The sequence below is a fragment of the Camellia sinensis genome, unplaced genomic scaffold (genome assembly GCF_055761805.1).
Source record: "Camellia sinensis isolate YWXY unplaced genomic scaffold, ASM5576180v1 Unanchor3, whole genome shotgun sequence".
NCBI lineage: Eukaryota > Viridiplantae > Streptophyta > Magnoliopsida > Ericales > Theaceae > Camellia > Camellia sinensis.
In genome coordinates, this window is record NW_028129178.1 from 20,597,035 (window position 1) to 20,614,229 (window position 17,195).

The window sequence follows — 17,195 nt, forward strand, 5'->3', positions numbered from 1 at the left end:
TATTTTAAAATGGGGAAATTTAGGAAACCCTGACTCGGTGCCGAAGGCCACATGTCCGTCATCACCAGAGTTGTCTCGGCTCGGGAGCTAGGGTACGATTGGGGAAGGTCAGCTATGAGCACCCCCTCTCGCCCGGTCCGAAGACCGGCCTCTACTAATCATGATATCCGTTTTTGAAAACTTTATGTGTTCTTATTCCGGTTATTAGCCTAGAATTACTATGTTATGCGCACAGCAAACAAGTATAGACTAGATTGCCTAATTTGGAAACAAGCATTGCATATCCGTTTGTTTCTTGAAAAACGTTTTGGAATTTGCTACTCGCGAGTAGGCTAAAACACGGATTTTAATGAGTTTTTCCAACTCAGGCAATCTAACCTTCACCTACAGGCATTCAAACAGTAATATCATGTAAGCATCTAGCCACATGGTAAACATACTGTCATGGTAGCATTCACACGCATGCGATATGCTAAAGCATTAAAATACTTACATAGTACTCCGTGCCAAAACAAAGAACTTGTTAGCAAACATGCATGATCCAAGTCCATGTTAAGTGCCTAATGCATCGCATACAAAATGTTGCTAGAGTAGGCTCGGCTAGTCTGTGAATGACATATGAAAATGCACAACTAACATGTATTCAATTTGGAATTTGAAATACAGATGCAGTTAGCGTGATGTACCGAGCCCGGTGCATGCAGGACAAATGAATGAATGCACGCATGCATAGCATAAGGTATGCTAATTTGAACATGTCCTATTACTAACCATCAAAGCGGGTAAGTAAAAGGGAAGAAAGAAGTGGGGATTGGAAGACATACACACCACCCACACACGCTTATTACAGATTTGTCCTCACTCGGAGGGACCAAATAAATATTACAAATTAATTAACTACGCAAGCTAATTAAATATTACAAATTGCCTAATCAACTAAGCAAATTAATTAATCTAGGAAAAGTAGTAAACCGCCTCGGGAGGAGAGCTCGATGCAATGCATGCTCGGTCCAGCTCGGAAACGTACCGCCATGCATAGGCTGCCTCTGTTTTCCTTCCTTTACTCCTCTGGAGGCTGCCAAAATCTCAGAACTGGTTCCTTGGACACTGAGCGGCTGAATGGAACTGTCACCGGTAGTGTGTTATGGCCATCGGCACAAAATGAAGCTGTCGGCAGATAAGGGATTGCCGGTCGGCACTTGACACTGCCAGTTGGCAAGGTGTTCCTGCAGAATCTACAATTGACAACAACAGAGGGCAAGGCAAAGCATGACAGCACAATTCAAAGCATATATGCACCATTCATGTCCCTTATCATGTTTGTGACTCAAAGGGGCATGTGTCTCGATTCTCGGACCACCAATCACGCATTTCCATGCATGATGGCCCAAAGAATCAAGTATGCAACTTTCATGTCAAATGAAATGCAAACCAAACACACAAAATAAGGCCCAATTCCCATCACCAACTCAAGGAACAAGGCATGCATGCAAGATGCAATGCAACCTAGGCATGCAAGATGCAATGCAACCTAGGCATACAAGCTAAGGATGCAACATGACATGGCAACAAACTTATGCAAGCATACAAGCAAACATGAGGCAATGCAAATTGATAAAAAAAAGGGTGGACTTACAGATGATTTAGGCAGCTCTAATTAGGCCTAAAACAAGGGCCAAAGCGCTATAATATGAGGGACCAAATACATACACACATGCACATAATTGAGAGCCAACACTTAAGCACAAATGGGGCAACTCTCAAACACATTTGAAAGAAGGTAATCATGGACATATAGCATGCAACATAAGCAGTAAAAATCATGTTAAAACATGGTGCCAAACCAAGCAATAAATCAAGCCAAACATGCAACAAATGGCCTAAGTGCTCAAAGCAAACCAATGGAGTATTGAACTACACTTAGCAAGACCAAACATGGCATGAACTAAATGATTAAAAACAGAGTTTTAGCACCTTAAGACAAGGCCTAAGGATCACTTAGATGGCATCTAAGTGGCTCGAAATCAAAGGCATATGCAATGGCCAAAACATGGAGCATGCAAGACAAGCTTTCAAAGCATTAAAGAGACAACTAAAGCAAGCATACAAACATACTATAAGGTCTGAAATGACATGGTGGATGGTCCCAAATCACCAAATCAATGCAAAAATGTCATGCTATACACTAATACACTTAAGGCCAACAAGCCGGAATGCAAAGGGGCTATATGATGCATGCCAAATCCGACCCAAACGACCATGGACAGACCTAGAACATGGCAAAATATGCACACAAGCTTCACAAAACTAAGCCTAAAACATGCTAGGACTAAGGCTAACAACCTAAGGCATATTAAGGCAATATCATGGCATTACATGGTAGGTATGCTAAGCATGCATGGTGTACCAAAATCAACAATAAAAAGAGGCATATCATGATATGATAGGCACAAAAAATAGCCAAGGTAAAATCAATACACACTCTAGCATGGTGCTCCCTCAAGAGGCCGAAAATGGTCCATTTCAAGGACAACAAGGGGAGGGGGTGGCCCTCCCCTTTTGGAGACTTCAAGGCACCATCTTCACCACTGAAATCCCTCAAGATTTCAGTGGTGAAGAGGCCCAAACACCAAAGTCTCGAAGCTCACTCAAAATAGCACAAAATGGGGCCTTTCAAGGCCTAGGAGGGGTCAAACACCTCCAAACCACAAAACACCCTTAATAAACAATCAAGAGGGTCTAAAAACAGAACTTTTTGTATTATACACTAAGCTCAAAAATGATTTTAAGATAGGTAAAAACAAGATGCAAAAATGGGGAATAATGGGACTAGATTCTCACCCTTGAAGACCTCTTCAACAATGATGCTCCAATGGCCCTCCTTGGCTTGAATCCAACACCAAAACACCAAAATCAGCCCCTTAGAACCTTAGGAGCCAAAGAAAGGTGAAACACTAGGTGTTTGTGTGCAATAGTAAGGCACAAAACACCTAGAACACAAAGAGAGAAAAAGAGAGATAGGATATGTATGGATCCTAACCCTAAAAACCAGAGCTTCTCTCTGTGTTTTTTGTCTCTAAAATGTCTAAAGTCTCTAACCCTTGCAACAAGAGAGAGCCCCTCTCTTTATAGAACTTCTTGTCTTGTAAAGCTTACAAGACAAGCTTCATAAGAGGGAGATCTCTCCATACACGTGTATGGAGGGGAGCCAAAAGCAAGACAGTTGTCTTAAAATATTTGCAAAAGCAGATGCACAGTACTCGGCCGACCAAAAATGCCATTTTGGAAAAAAAGAGTGCCGGCCGGCAACAAAAGGTGCCGACCTGCAACAAAAAGTGCCGACCGGCAACAAATAGTGCCGATGGCAGCAAAAGCTAGCCGGTGACCTCTAACCACTGCCGGTGGTGTGTGGGGATGCCTCACAAGGCATTCCCTGCCCTTCCAAGGCAAAATGCAAGTGTTTGGTGCAAAACCAGACACTAAACAGTCGAGTTCGGAGATCCTGAGGCAAGGCGCGCGAGCCGAGACCTCCGGGAACTCCAAATGAACACAAACATGGATAATCACCGAGTGTTCAAACGGTGACGTCCAAGTCTTGAGGACGGTCAAAAATGGGGTGTCTACAGCGGGGTATGAAGAGAGATGTGATTGTTTTCGTATCGAAGTGCCTTACTTGCCAGCAAGTGATGGCCGAGCATCAGAGGCCAGCGGGTTTGTTGTAACCCTTGCCTATTGCCGGGTGGAAGTGGGAGCATGTCACTATGGACTTCGTTATTGGTCTTCCGAGGACTCAGCGGGGTAGTGATGCCATTTGGGTGGTTGTAGACCAGTTGACTAAGTCGGCGCATTTCATTCTTATGCGTGTGAGAGATTCGGTAGATCATCTTGCCGACTTGTATATTCGGGACATAGTGAGATTGCACGGGGTCCTAGTGACGATCGTCTCAGATAGAGATTCTCGTTTTACTGCTAGGTTGTGGCAGAGTTTGCAGAGTGCCTTGGGCACTAGGTTGACCTTTAGTACGGCTTATCACCCTCAGACTGACGGGCAGTCCGAGCGTACTATTCAGATCCTTGAGGATATGCTTCGAGATTGTGTCCTTGACTTTAGTGGGACGTGGGAGAGGCACTTGTCTTTGGTGGAGTTTGCCTACAACAACAGTTTTCAGTCCAGCATCGGTATGGCACCGTTTGAGGCCTTGTATGGCCGGCTGTGTAGGTCTCCAGTGTGTTGGGCCGAGGTAGGTGATGCACCTTTGTTGGGTCCGGAGTTGGTTAGGGAGACTACGGAGAAAGTTGAGCTTATCCGTAAGAGGCTTGTTACAGCCCAGAGTCGCCAGAAGAGTTATGCCGACCGTAGGAGGAGGCCTTTGGTGTTTGAGGTAGGTGATCATGTCTTCTTGAAAATATCACCTAGGCGAGGTTTGAGGAGGTTTGGGAAGAGTGGGAAGTTATCCCCTCGGTTTATTGGTCCCTTTGAAATCCTCGAGAGGATTGGCGAAGTTGCTTATCGTTTGGCTTTGCCACCACAGTTGTCCGGGGTTCATGACGTCTTTCATGTTAGTATGCTTCGGAAGTATGAGCCGGATCCATCCCATGTGTTAGATTGGACCGACTTGGAGGTAGATGAGGATGCCTTGTATGAGGAGAGACCGGTGCGGGTCTTGGATAGGCGGGATCAAGTCTTGCGAGGCAAGACCATTCCCTTGGTAAAGGTTTTATGGAAACATCACGGAGTGGAGGAAGCCACTTGGGAACGTGAGTTGGAAGTCCATGAGAAGTATCCGGACATGTTTATCGATGTATAATTTTGTAATGAAATTCTGTAATATTGTTGAACTTTAAGAGCATTGTGTACGTCTTAAGTTGTAAAACATTGTGAATGTTTTGGTTGATGGGAATTTGTATAACATTGCATATGTTCAATGTATCGTGGGAATGCAAGCATGATGAAAATGTTGCATGTATGATTGAATTGTGGAAAATGAGTTGAAATTGGTAAATTTCAAAGAAATGCATGTTAATAATGCAAGTTGTTTTAAATAATGTGTTTTGCCTCTTGAAAAAAGATGGGATTGACCGGTAAAGGGTCGAGTTGTTTAATATTATGTTGTAATATTGTTGAAAATGGAGAAAACCTGTTTTTGAAAAACTTGTGTTTAATTTCGTGGACGAAATTCTTTAAGGGGGGGAGGTTATAGTGATCCCGGTTGTCCCTTTACTGTTCTGTTGTATTCCGGACTCGGTTCCATGAAATTGGTAGTTGTATCTATCTTGTTGTCATCCTTAAATTCCGTTTGTTTGAGTTATAGGATGTGTTGGGCTTGTTTCGAACAGGTGGGTTGAACCTTGGTCTGAAATCTTGTTGCCGGGTTTTTGGTCATTCCGCTCGAGCGAGTCCTTTTGCACTCGAGCGGATATTGCACACTCCCAGTTTTTCATATCCCTGCAAAACTTCTGCAGGTGTGATTTTTACGCTCGAACGGGTTTCTTTACGCTCGAGCGGTGGCGCTCGAGCGGGTACTTTGGCGCTCGAGCGGGTGGTACCTTTGGGTGTAAGTTCTGGGAGCAGGAAATCTACGCTCGAGCGGGCTGGTTTTCGCGCTCGAGCGGGTTTACTTTATTCTTGTGTCTTGGAGCTCGAGCGGGTCCTTTTGCGCTCAAGCAGACCTAGTTTTTGTTCTTGACGCTCGAGCGTTGTGTTTTCCGCTCGAGCGAGAATGTCGTATATCAGTTGGCTGTGAGGCGGTTTTAAATCACTTTTTCCCATCCTTTCTCTCTCTTACTTTTCCGAAAAGGCCATTTGAGAGCCTCTCTCTCTAAAACCTTGCCTTCTCTCTAGATATTGATCTAGCTAGGGTGTTTTCCTCACCTTTGGCCTTTACAAAAAGGTTGTTGATCGTTGAGGGCTATCTTTTGATCCGAGAAACTCGTGGTTTGGAGCAACTTTGTTTTCACCATCTTCTTCTTTGGGTCTCATCTTTGAGGTAGGGATTCCTACTCACTCTTATGGTCTCTAACCTAGATTTTTAGTTGTTTTGATAAAGTGTTGAATTTGGGAAATTTTGGGACTTAAGGTTTCAAAATGTGTTAAAGAGGGTTTTGTGATTTTGGGCTCATAATATGTATTTTGGGTTTCAAATGGTGTTATTGATGTTGGTTGTTGATATTTAGACCATTGGGTCAATATTGAGAAATGGGGTAAAAAACCCTAATTTGGTTGAATAAATTAATTGGTATAATTAATTTGGGGAAATTGTGAACTTATGGAATTGAGTTGGAAATAATGAAATTGGCTCATTATGTTGTGAAATGATGGAGTTGGATTTATAAATCGCTCACTTTTGAAAATATTGGTATTTTATCTGTTGGAGCTTTTGTTATCTGTTTAGAAATAATTGCTTGGGCTACTGGTGAAGGGTAGTTTTGATTGTTGTAGACAATGCATGATGATTAGGCAAACTAAAACTAATCAATTGGATATGTCATAGAGTATGATGGTGGTCAGAATACATTAATGTTATGTATTGATTGATTGTGTATATGACCTTTGTGTATATATGCATTGTGTGTGTGGGAGGAGATAGGGGATGTACTCCACGGTTTAGGGGAAGATAGTGGATGGACCTCTAAACCGGATGTTGTTTGGGAGGAGATAGGGGATGGACTCCACTGATACAGTTCATATGCTTGTCAGATAATGTGTTGATACAGCTCATATGCTTGTCATTGGAAGTGTTGATACAGCTCATATGCTTGTCATTGGAAGTGTTGATATAGCTAATATGTATATCTGTTGAAATGTGGGTACAGCTTGTATGCTTACCTGTTGAGATGTTGATACAACTTGTATGCTTATCTATTGTGATAATGGGAAATGTTTAATATGAGTCACTGTCTCATATAAGTAGTTGGCCAGGTTCTGAGCCATTGATGTAAATTGTGAAATTGATAAGAAATGGAAACTGAAATGAAACATGAACATAGTGGTCATGAGATGGAAATGGGTTATGAATTGGTTTATGAAAATTGAACATTTATCAATTGCTAATGTCTTAGTTATTGCTCATACTGTGTTTAGCATATCTCTACTGGGCGTTGGCTCACCTTTTATGGAACATTATTTTCAGGTACAGGTAGTATGCCACTTCCAAGGACATAGCTTGGATGTTGATGAGAGTTGAAGACTCTTCTTTTATTTATTTTGATGTATTACATGTAAATTCAAGCCAAGGGCTTAATATGTATTGAGTTAGTACTCTTCTTTTTGTAACCAAGTGTTAACTTGGAAAGCTGTAAGCCCTTAGGGCATTTGCTTTTGTTGTTAACATGTAATACAGTTGTAGAATTACTCTGATAAATAGAAATGGTTAGCTTATTTTATATCAATGCATGTCTAATGAGATGGATTTTATCTATTATTTTGAGGGCGTTACATTATTTATATAGTTATATTAGAAAACTGGGTCCAAATGTAATTATCTCAAATATTTATTAAAGATATAAATCCATATAAATTATGATCAAATCTGTGGAATGATTCGCGCTGGCCACCTGTTGGATGGAAATCCCGCCTTAGTTGCCGAAAATGGATCGAAGAAGCCGGGAGAATTTTGAGGATTTTTTGGATTGTGGTGGTTGTTGAGAAAAAAGAACTTTCTGATCCATTGTAATTCTTGGGAAAAAAGACAGAGATGTAGAGACTGTTGCCAAACTTTAGAGAGGAAGCGGCTTTTATTGTGAAAGGTAAGTTCATTTTTTCCATATTCTTGGCTTTTACCCTGAAAGGTAGGTTAATTTTTTCCATATAAAGTTCGGGTGTCAATGTGGAAAGTTTTGACATTTCCATTTCAATTTCATTTCCTTCACTATGAACTCTCCATAGAAAAGCAAGCAATTGATAGAGCCTAATCTTTAGAGCTGTAACAACCCGAATTAATAAATAAATAATAATAAATACATAATCTAATTTGGTATTGGATTATCAAATATGGGATTAATTTGGGATTATTATTTGGGGCCAAATTAATAAAAATATGGAATTATAATATTAGTTGGGCCAAATTAAAGTTAAAGATAGTAAATAAATAAATATAAAAGTATTAGTGAATAAATAATAATATTTATAGCGATCCCGGGTTTACCCTTGTTGAACAGTGATCTGGACATGTGTCCGTGGATGTTAGTAGTTGATTATTATCTTGTTTACATCCTTTTTACTTCGTATTTGAGTTATAGGATGTGTTGGGCAGGTTTGTTGCAGGTTGGTTGAGTTTAGAAACCAAAACTAGTTGCCCAGGTTTTGACCTGTCCGCTCGAGCGGCCGGGGGGGGGGGGGGGGGTTGGCGCTCGAGCGGGCATTACACCCATCCAGTATTTCCTGTGCAGTGTTGTGCGCTCGAGTGTGGAGTTGGTCGCTCGAGCGGGGTTGTGTGGGTGCCGCTCGAGCGGGGAGTTGAAAGCTCGAGCGATGGCCTGGTTCTGTAAAAGTTCTGGGAGTGTGTATCCGCCGCTCGAGCGGGATTGTTGACGCTCGAGCGGGAGTCTGTGAGTGACGCTCGAGCGGGGTGTTTGACGCTCGAGCGGGTTGACTGGGTTTAAGTTCCGTGTTTTGACTTTTCAAATCACTTTTTCACTTTCTCTTCTCTCTCCTACTTTTCCAAAACACCATTATTGAGCCTCTCACTCTAGAACTCTACCTTCTCTCTAGGTTTTGATCTAGTTGGAGTGATTTGCTCATCTTTGGCCTTTACAAAAAGGTTGTTGATCGTCGAGGGCTACGTTTTAATCTGAAAATTTCGGGTTTTGGAGCACGTTGGGTTTTGTCATCTTCTCCTTTGGGGCTCCGAATTTGAGGTAGGGATATCCTACTCCTCTCTATGGATTTTGTCTTTAAATTTTATTATTTTGAGATGTTGGGGTTGGTTTGGTAATTTTGTGAAAGTTTGGGGCTTTTGTGTAATTTTACAAAAGTTGGGGTTTTATTCATAATAAACCTAGATGCATGTTTGGCATAGATAAATGGAATAAATGTTGAATCATTGATGAAAATGGGACCTAAGGGTTGAAATGTTAATTATGAAAATGACCTAATTACATTGTTGATTAATTGGGATAATTAATTGTGAGAACTGAGGAAATGAAATGAGATTGTTGAGATTGGGAATGCAAAGAGGTAAAGGGTGTAGTTGAATTAATTGTCACTCACCGGAATGAAATGTTGATTGAATATCCATTGTGCATTTATTTTCTGTTTAGAGATAACTGCTTTGGGCTATCGGTGGAGGATAGTCGTGATTGTTGTAGACAATGCCTGATGATTAGGCAAACGAAAACTAATCAATGGAATGTGTCATGGAATTTGACGGTTGATAGAATACATTAACTGTATGTATTGTGTGATTGTATATAGAACCAATGTGTTTGTATATGTTATGTGTAGAGGAGGAGATGGGGGATGTACTCCGCGGTTTAGGGGGAGATAGGGGATGTACCTCTAAACCGGATAGTGTTGGGAGAAGATAGGGGATGAACTCCGTAGATACAGCTCATATGCTTGTCTAGAGAAGTGAAGATAGAGCTCATATGCTTATCTGTCGAGAATGTGGATATAGCTTGTATGCTTATCTGTGAATGTGGATATTGTTGTTATGCTTATCTGTCGAGAATGTGGATATAGCTTGTATGCTTATCTGTGAATGTGGATATTGTTGTTATACATATCTGTCGAGAATGTGGATATGGCTCATATGCTTATCTGTGAATGTGGGATATAGTTTTTATACATATCTGTTGAGAATGTGGGTAGAGCTTATATGCTTATCTGTTGAAAAAGGGAAAATGAAAAGTAAGTTGGACTCATAAGTCGTATGACATAAATATGTGATTTATGTGAATGTATCAGTGTTGGCCATCTATCAATTGCTAATCTTTTAGTCATTGTTCATGGTTGGTTTAGTGTGTTTCTACTGGGCTGTGGCTCACCCTATATGGGAATATCATTTTCAGGTACAGGTAGCATGCCACCTCCAAGGACATAGCTTGGGAGGCTAGAGGCGGACATACTTTTGTCGTTTTGTTTTTGATGTATTACATGTAAATTCAAGCCAAGGGCTTAATGTGTATGAGTTAGTACTCTTTTGTTGTAACCAAGTGTTAACTTGGAGAGCTGTAAGCCCGTAGGGCATTTTGCTTTTGTTGTTAACATGTAATACTTATGTAATGGAATTCTGATAAATGGAAGAATGTGAAACTTTTACATATCGACGAATGTCTTATTTGATGGGTTTAATGTTATTATTTTGAGGGCGTTACAATATTTATAACAACAACAACAACAACAACAACAACAACAATAATAATAGTAATAATGGGTGTGGTAATAAAAGAAATAATTCATTTTCTGTTGGTATACGATAGAGTGTAATTTAATTAGGGATTAATTTATTTATATAGTTATATCAGAAAACTGGGCCGAAGTTTAATTATCTTAAATATTTATGAAAGATAAGTACATATGCCTATAAATTATGATCAAATCTGTGGGAGGATTCGCGCTGGCCACGTGTTGGATCAAAATCCTACCTCAGCTGCTGAAATGGATTGAAGAAACCGAGAAAATTTTGAGGATATTTTGGATTGTGGTGGTTGTTGAAAAAAAAGAACTTTCTGATCCATTGTAAATCTTGGGAAAAAAGACAGAGATGTAGAGATTGTTACGCAACTTTTGAGAGGGAGTGGCTTTTATCGTGAAAGGTAGGATCATTTTTTCCCTATTCTTGGCGTTTACCATGAAAGGTAGGTTCATTTTTTCCATGTAAAGTTGGGGTATCAATGTTGAAAGTTTTGACATTTCCATTTCAACTTCATTTCCTTTACTAGTAACTCTCCCTAGAAAAGCAAACAATTCATGGAGCCTAATCTTTAAAGCTGGAACAACTCGAAAATTTAAGTTGTCCCTTAAATTTTATACTAGTATTACGGTTGTATGTGATGATATATTATTAAATAAATAATAAAAAATACAGAATCTAATTTGGCATTGGATTATCAAACATGGGATTAATAAGGGAATATTATTTTTTTTTTTGGGTGAATAAGAGATAAAATAAAACAAGAAAATTTACACAACTACAAGGGGCATACCCCAGGACCTAACACAGCTATACAGAAAATAGAACAAAAGCCAACAACCTGTTCACCATTCCTATAATCTAGCAATAGGAAGAGTGAACAAGAAATATAAACAAATATAACAACCTAGGCGAAGAGAACAAACTGAAGTATAGATCCAGGAGGCTATGGTTTTAAAGAGAACCACCTGCTACTGTAGCACCAGGCAAGAGAACCTGGACACTGTATCCACAAAAGGCACGAGCCAAAACAAAAACAAAATTCCCTACACATCCCGTAGGGATAGGAATGAGAAACCAAAACAAAACTAAACTGTTAAAATGTGTGCAGTCCGAAACATGGTTACTAGGACAGCTATTAGGAACACAAAGAAGCACAAAGATACTCCTACACAGCCCGTAGGAATAAGCTAAACACACTGCAAAATTATGCAAAAAACACAATGAAAAACAACTGATTTTCTACCTCCTGTAGCACAGCAAGGCGCTAGCAGCAGGCATCACCATGGTACAGACACACCCTACATATTGCCACCCGAATCTGTGTAGCATGTAATCATCACCCTTCCACGCCAAAAAACAAGGATACCAGCAGCAATTCCCTGTAGCTGCACTGTACACAGCACCACGCCTCCTCACCAAGAAGTGAACCTGTCGTAAATCATAAAGGAGAAGAAATAACAGACACACAATATAGGAGCTCTCCTCACTCGACCCACAACACAGTATGTCTCTCCACTCCATATATGATCTCACAACACTAGGCCCACAACTCACATGATACCTCGAAAGAATCAGGAGGACATTATACTTGAAAGCTCCAAGAACCTGCACAAACCATATATAAGATATAATAAAAGTTAGCATAAAATATGTGTACTGTCTCTCATCACTCAACCCACAATGTCTGGAAATATTTAGGTAGCTCACAGCACTCAACCCTCCATACGGACACATCAATGTAGTAGAAGATTTAGGATTCATGATAACCTGCAAAGGAGCACCCAGTTAGTAAACCCCACAGTAGATGCTCACCATCACTCAACCCTCAATGTATGTAACCTCACATCACTCATTCTCCGGCCAGCTGCAATAGGATGGTGCTGCTGCAAGAATTTGAGAGGAAGACTCCATTCCTCCAAAAGCCAATTATCACCTGCAGAAATATTAACATTTTCCATAGAAAGAAGCCTACCCCTAACCATTTGGATAATAGAGTTAGTAACAACCTCTTCAGGCTTTTGGGCCTTATTGAAGATCCTACTATTCCTCTCCATCCAAATGTGGTAGACAGTGCAAAGAAATGATAGCTTAAGAATCACCATTTTCAAGGAGGTACCACTGGTGGATCTAACAGCAAAGTCAACAGTTTCCAACCAAGGCAAAGAAGGCCAGTTAGACTTACTCTTGGCAAGGATACCACCCCAAATCCTAGAAGAAAATATGCATCTAAAAAAAAGATGAGAATGAGTCTCCTCAGGATCTTGACAAAAAGGGCAGCAAGGATTTGTAACAAGACCACAGGTTTTGAGTCTATCACCAGTATTAAGTCTCTCATTGATGGCTAACCAAACAATAAAACTAACCCTAGGGATTGAAGGGGGGCCCCAGATGAGTTTGGACCAAGTGACTTTAGGGCCCTTATCCCTCCAACAATCCCAAGCTGACTGGATAGAGAAGTCACCATCAGCAGCCAAATTCCAAAACGGAGTATCAGAAGAGCCACAGGAAGGTAGAAAAGATAAAGGGGTAGAAGAGATCCACTCCTTTATCTCCCAAGAATTAGAGATAGGCCACTTCCAAGAACCATTAGAGACTATAGAGCTAACCTTGGTGCTGTCAGGAAGATTAGTGTCATAAAGAATTCTAGGACCAAACCTATGCCACAGCGAACCAAGCGGATGCCAATTGTCATGCCACAGGAACACATTTTCCCCATTACCAATTTTGAACTTGATGTGAGGATAGATTAAATGCCTAAGAGACAGGATTTTCCTCCAGACCCATGAGGGATCACTAGGAGTTCTAACAGCCCAAAAGCTCCTCCCTTTAAGCAAGTAAGCCTTGACCCATTGGCACCACATGGAACAATCACCCCCAGAAAACAAGTACCAAACATGTTTGGCTATAGCAGCCTTGTTCCAGGTAGCTAAGTCCTTGAAACCAAGGCCACCCTCATTTTTTTTCCTGCAGATATATCTCCAAGCAATCTTAGCACTATGTTTCTTCAACTCAACCCCAGACCAAAGAAAAGATCTAAGGATGCTCTCAATGTCACCAATGATTTTCTTAGGGAGGATAAAAAGAGAGGACCAGTACACTTGCATAGAAAACAGAATAGACTGGATGAGTTGAGCTCTACCAGCATAAGAAAGCAGTTTATTGGTCCAACTTTTAATCCTCTTAGTAATTCTCTCAACCAGAGTATGACAATCAGACGCTTTAAGCTTGGTAGTGATAAGAGGCACACCAAGGTATTTCACCGGGAGGGAGCCCTCAGTAAAATTGGCAATCTGAAGAATATCCTCTTTAAGCTCACTACTGCACCCCGAGAAAAAAATATTACTCTTACTAGAATTAGGGGTAAGACCAGACAGATTCCTAAATTCATCCAATCCCTGCATGATAAGAGAAACAGTACCAGGGTCACCTTTACTGAAAATCATCAAATCATCAGCAAAACAAAGGTTAACAATTTTAGTTTTCTCACACCTCCAGTGGAACTTGAACAAAGGGCTCCTAGATTTCTCAGCTAGAATTCTGGCCAGAATTTCCATGGCCAACACAAAGAGATACGGGGACATAGGGTCCCCTTGTCTTAATCCCCTCGCCCCTTTAAAATACCCCTGAAGGCTCCCATTAATACAAATCGAGAAAGAAGGACTCGTAATGCAAGCTTTTATCCAGGTAATCATACAAGGAGGGAAAGCCATAGCTTTGAGGATATCAATGATAAAGTCCCATCTCACAGTATCATAAGCTTTCATAATATCAACTTTCATGGCGCACTTAGGAGAGTGGGAACTCCTATGGTAACCTCTCATAATCTCTTGGGACAAGAAAATGTTGTCCGAGATCCTTCTACCTTGAACAAACGCAGACTGCACATGATCAATCAAATCAGGGAGGGCCAATTTAATTCTATTAGCTATGATCTTGGCAATGCATTTATAGATGGTATTACAACAAGAGATGGGTCTATAGTCACCAACATGAGTAGGATTAGGAACCTTAGGAATAAGAGCTATAATGGTACTGTTAACCTCAGAAAGAAGTTTACCAGAGTCAAAGAAAGACTTAATAGCTAGAATGACATCCTTACCAACAATATCCCAAGAGCTCTTAAAAAAACCAGCGGAATACCCATCCGGGCCAGGGGCTTTATTGGACTTTAAAGACCAAAAAACCTCCTTGATTTCATTTTCAGAAACAGGCTTGGACATTGAAACAGATTGAGAGAGAGACTTGCTTTTCCACCAAAGATTGAATCCTCTCAAGGCCCTGGTACTGATCCACAGAAGGGGTACCAAACAAATTGGTATAAAAATTGATAAAAGAGGTGTGAACATCAGTACTGTTAATAGAAATATGGAATTATAATACTAGTTGGGTCAAATTAAAGTTAAAGATAGTAAATAAATAAATATAAAAGTATGAGTAAATAATAATAATAATAATAATAATAATAATAATAATAATAATAATAATAATGGGTGTGGTAGTAAAAAAAATAATTAATTCGTTGTTTGTAACGCCCTCAAAATAATAACATTAAAACCCATCAATTTAGACTTGCATTGGCATAAAAGATAAATATTCTTCCATTCATCAGAGTAGTTCTTTACCATGAGTGTTACATGTTAACAACAAAAGCGAATGCCCTACGGGCTTACAGCTTTCCAAGTTAACACTTGGTTACAAAAAATAGCGTACTAATTCAACTACACATTAAGCCCATTGGCTTGAATTTACATGTAATACATCCAAAAGATCACAAAACGACAAAAGCCTGACTGCCTCTTGCCTCCCAAGCTATGTTCTTGGAGGTGGCATGCTACCTGTACCTGAAAATGATGTCCCATAAAGGGTGAGCCACAACCCAGTAGAAATACACTAAACCAGCTATAAACAATGACTAAAAGATTAGCAGTTGATAGACGGTCAACACAGATACATCCACATATATCACATTTCGGTTTCATGACATTAAGTCCATGTTACATTTCATTTCCCATGTCTTTTCCAACATTGAGTTTGAAAACAAGGCTCAACACCTAGCCAAATAACTTAATGAGATTTAGACTCATCTTTAAAACACTTTCGAAATTCATGAGGGATACACATTTCGGTGCTGTATCAACATAACGTAGAATCACTTCTATACTTCACAATTCATAACGATATACATTTTAGTGCTATATCAAATCAATTCAAACACTTCCGTAATCAACACTTGATACACATTGTAGCGCTGTATCAATGTCACACAAATCCGGTTTAGAGGTCCATCCCCTATCTTCCCCTAAACCGTGGAGTACATCCCCTATCTCCTCCCACACAACACATGTACATAAACATAGATCATATACAATCAATCAATACATAGAATTAATGTATTATTCCAGTTGCTATATTGAATAGCATATTCAATCGATTAGTTTTAGTTTGCCTAATCATCATGCAGTGTCTACAACAATCAAGACTATCCTCCACCGATAGCCCAAAGCAGTTATTTCTATACTGAAAATAAATGCACCAAATGGATATATAATCAACATTTTAACTAGGTGAGCGATGAACGAATCTAACTACACCCTTTAATCCCATACACATCCAATTCTAACATTCTCAATTTAATTCCTCTTTTCTTCAAATTAATTATACCAATTAATTTATCAATGTAATTAGAGCATTGCCCATAATTAACATCACAACCCTAAGGTTCCATTTTCACCAATAATCCAATATTGATCTCATTTCTCTATGCCAAACATGCATATAAGTTTATATAAACAAAACCCCAACTTTTGTAAAATTACACAAAGGCCCAAACTTTCTCAAAATTACCCAACAACCCCCAACTCATCAAAATGCTAAAATTCAAAGACAAAACTCATGAGAAGGAGTAGGATATCCCTACCTCGAAGTTAGAGCTCAAACGGAGAAGAGACCAAAACCAAAGTGCTCCAAACTCCAAACTCTTCGAATCAAAACGACGCCCTTGACAATCAACACAACTTTTACAAAGGCCGGAGGGAAAGGAAGCACTCTATCTAGATCAAACCCTAGAGAGAAGGGAGTTTCTAGAGAGAGAAACTCTCAAAATCAATTTTGGGAAAGTTAGAGAGAGAGAAGAAAAGTGAAAAGTGATTCAAAAATGCCCAACTGCTATCTGATATACGACAAGTCCGCTCGAGCGGAAAACACAATGCTCGAGCGTCAAGAACAAAAAGCATGGTCCGCTCGAGCGCAAGAAGGCCCGCTCAAGCGTCAAGACACAGAGATAAAGCACATCCGCTCGAGCGCGAAAACCAGTCCGCTCGAGCGTAGATTTCCCTCTCTTAGAACTTTCACAGACAAGACACTACCCGCTCGAGTGCCAATAGGTCCGCTCGAGCTCAACCCGCTCAAGCGTGAAAAACACACCTGCAGAAGTTCTGCAACGGCATGAAATATTGGGAGTGTGTAAACTCCGCACGAGCGGTAAACCAAAAGCAAACTCCGCTCGAGCGCAGAATGGCCCGCTCGAGCGTAACACCAAAACTCTAGGCAACAACACTTGAGACCAAGACTCAACCTACCTGCTCGAAACACGCCCAACACATCCTAAAATTCAAACATAGGGAATTAAAGGACAACAACAAGATACACAACTACCAACTCCACGGAACCAAAGTTCCAGAGTACAACAAATACAAAAAGGAAAACCGGGATCGCTATACTGTTGGTATACGATAGAGTGTAATTTAATTAGGGATTAATTTATTTATATAGTTATATTAGAAAACTGGGCCAAAGTGTAATTACCTTAAATATTTATTAAAGATAAGTATAAATCCATAT

At 40.1% G+C, this 17,195-nt stretch overlaps 1 protein-coding gene across 1 annotated transcript in view; it reads right to left on the bottom strand.

The window, feature by feature from the left end:
• The window catches only part of LOC145816125 (uncharacterized), a 118,016-nt gene extending 103,441 nt beyond the window's left edge, over window positions 1–14,575 (bottom strand). Inside the window, exons 1-4 of the mRNA XM_082912372.1 lie at window positions 12,200–14,575; window positions 12,063–12,122; window positions 11,910–11,960; window positions 11,722–11,783 (exon numbers count right to left, since the gene is read on the bottom strand). Of these exons, the coding sequence (XP_082768498.1) occupies window positions 11,722–11,783; window positions 11,910–11,960; window positions 12,063–12,122; window positions 12,200–14,575 (2,549 nt within the window). The remainder of the gene's footprint in view (window positions 1–11,721; window positions 11,784–11,909; window positions 11,961–12,062; window positions 12,123–12,199) is intronic.
• Between the last annotated feature and the right edge of the window lie 2,620 nt (window positions 14,576–17,195).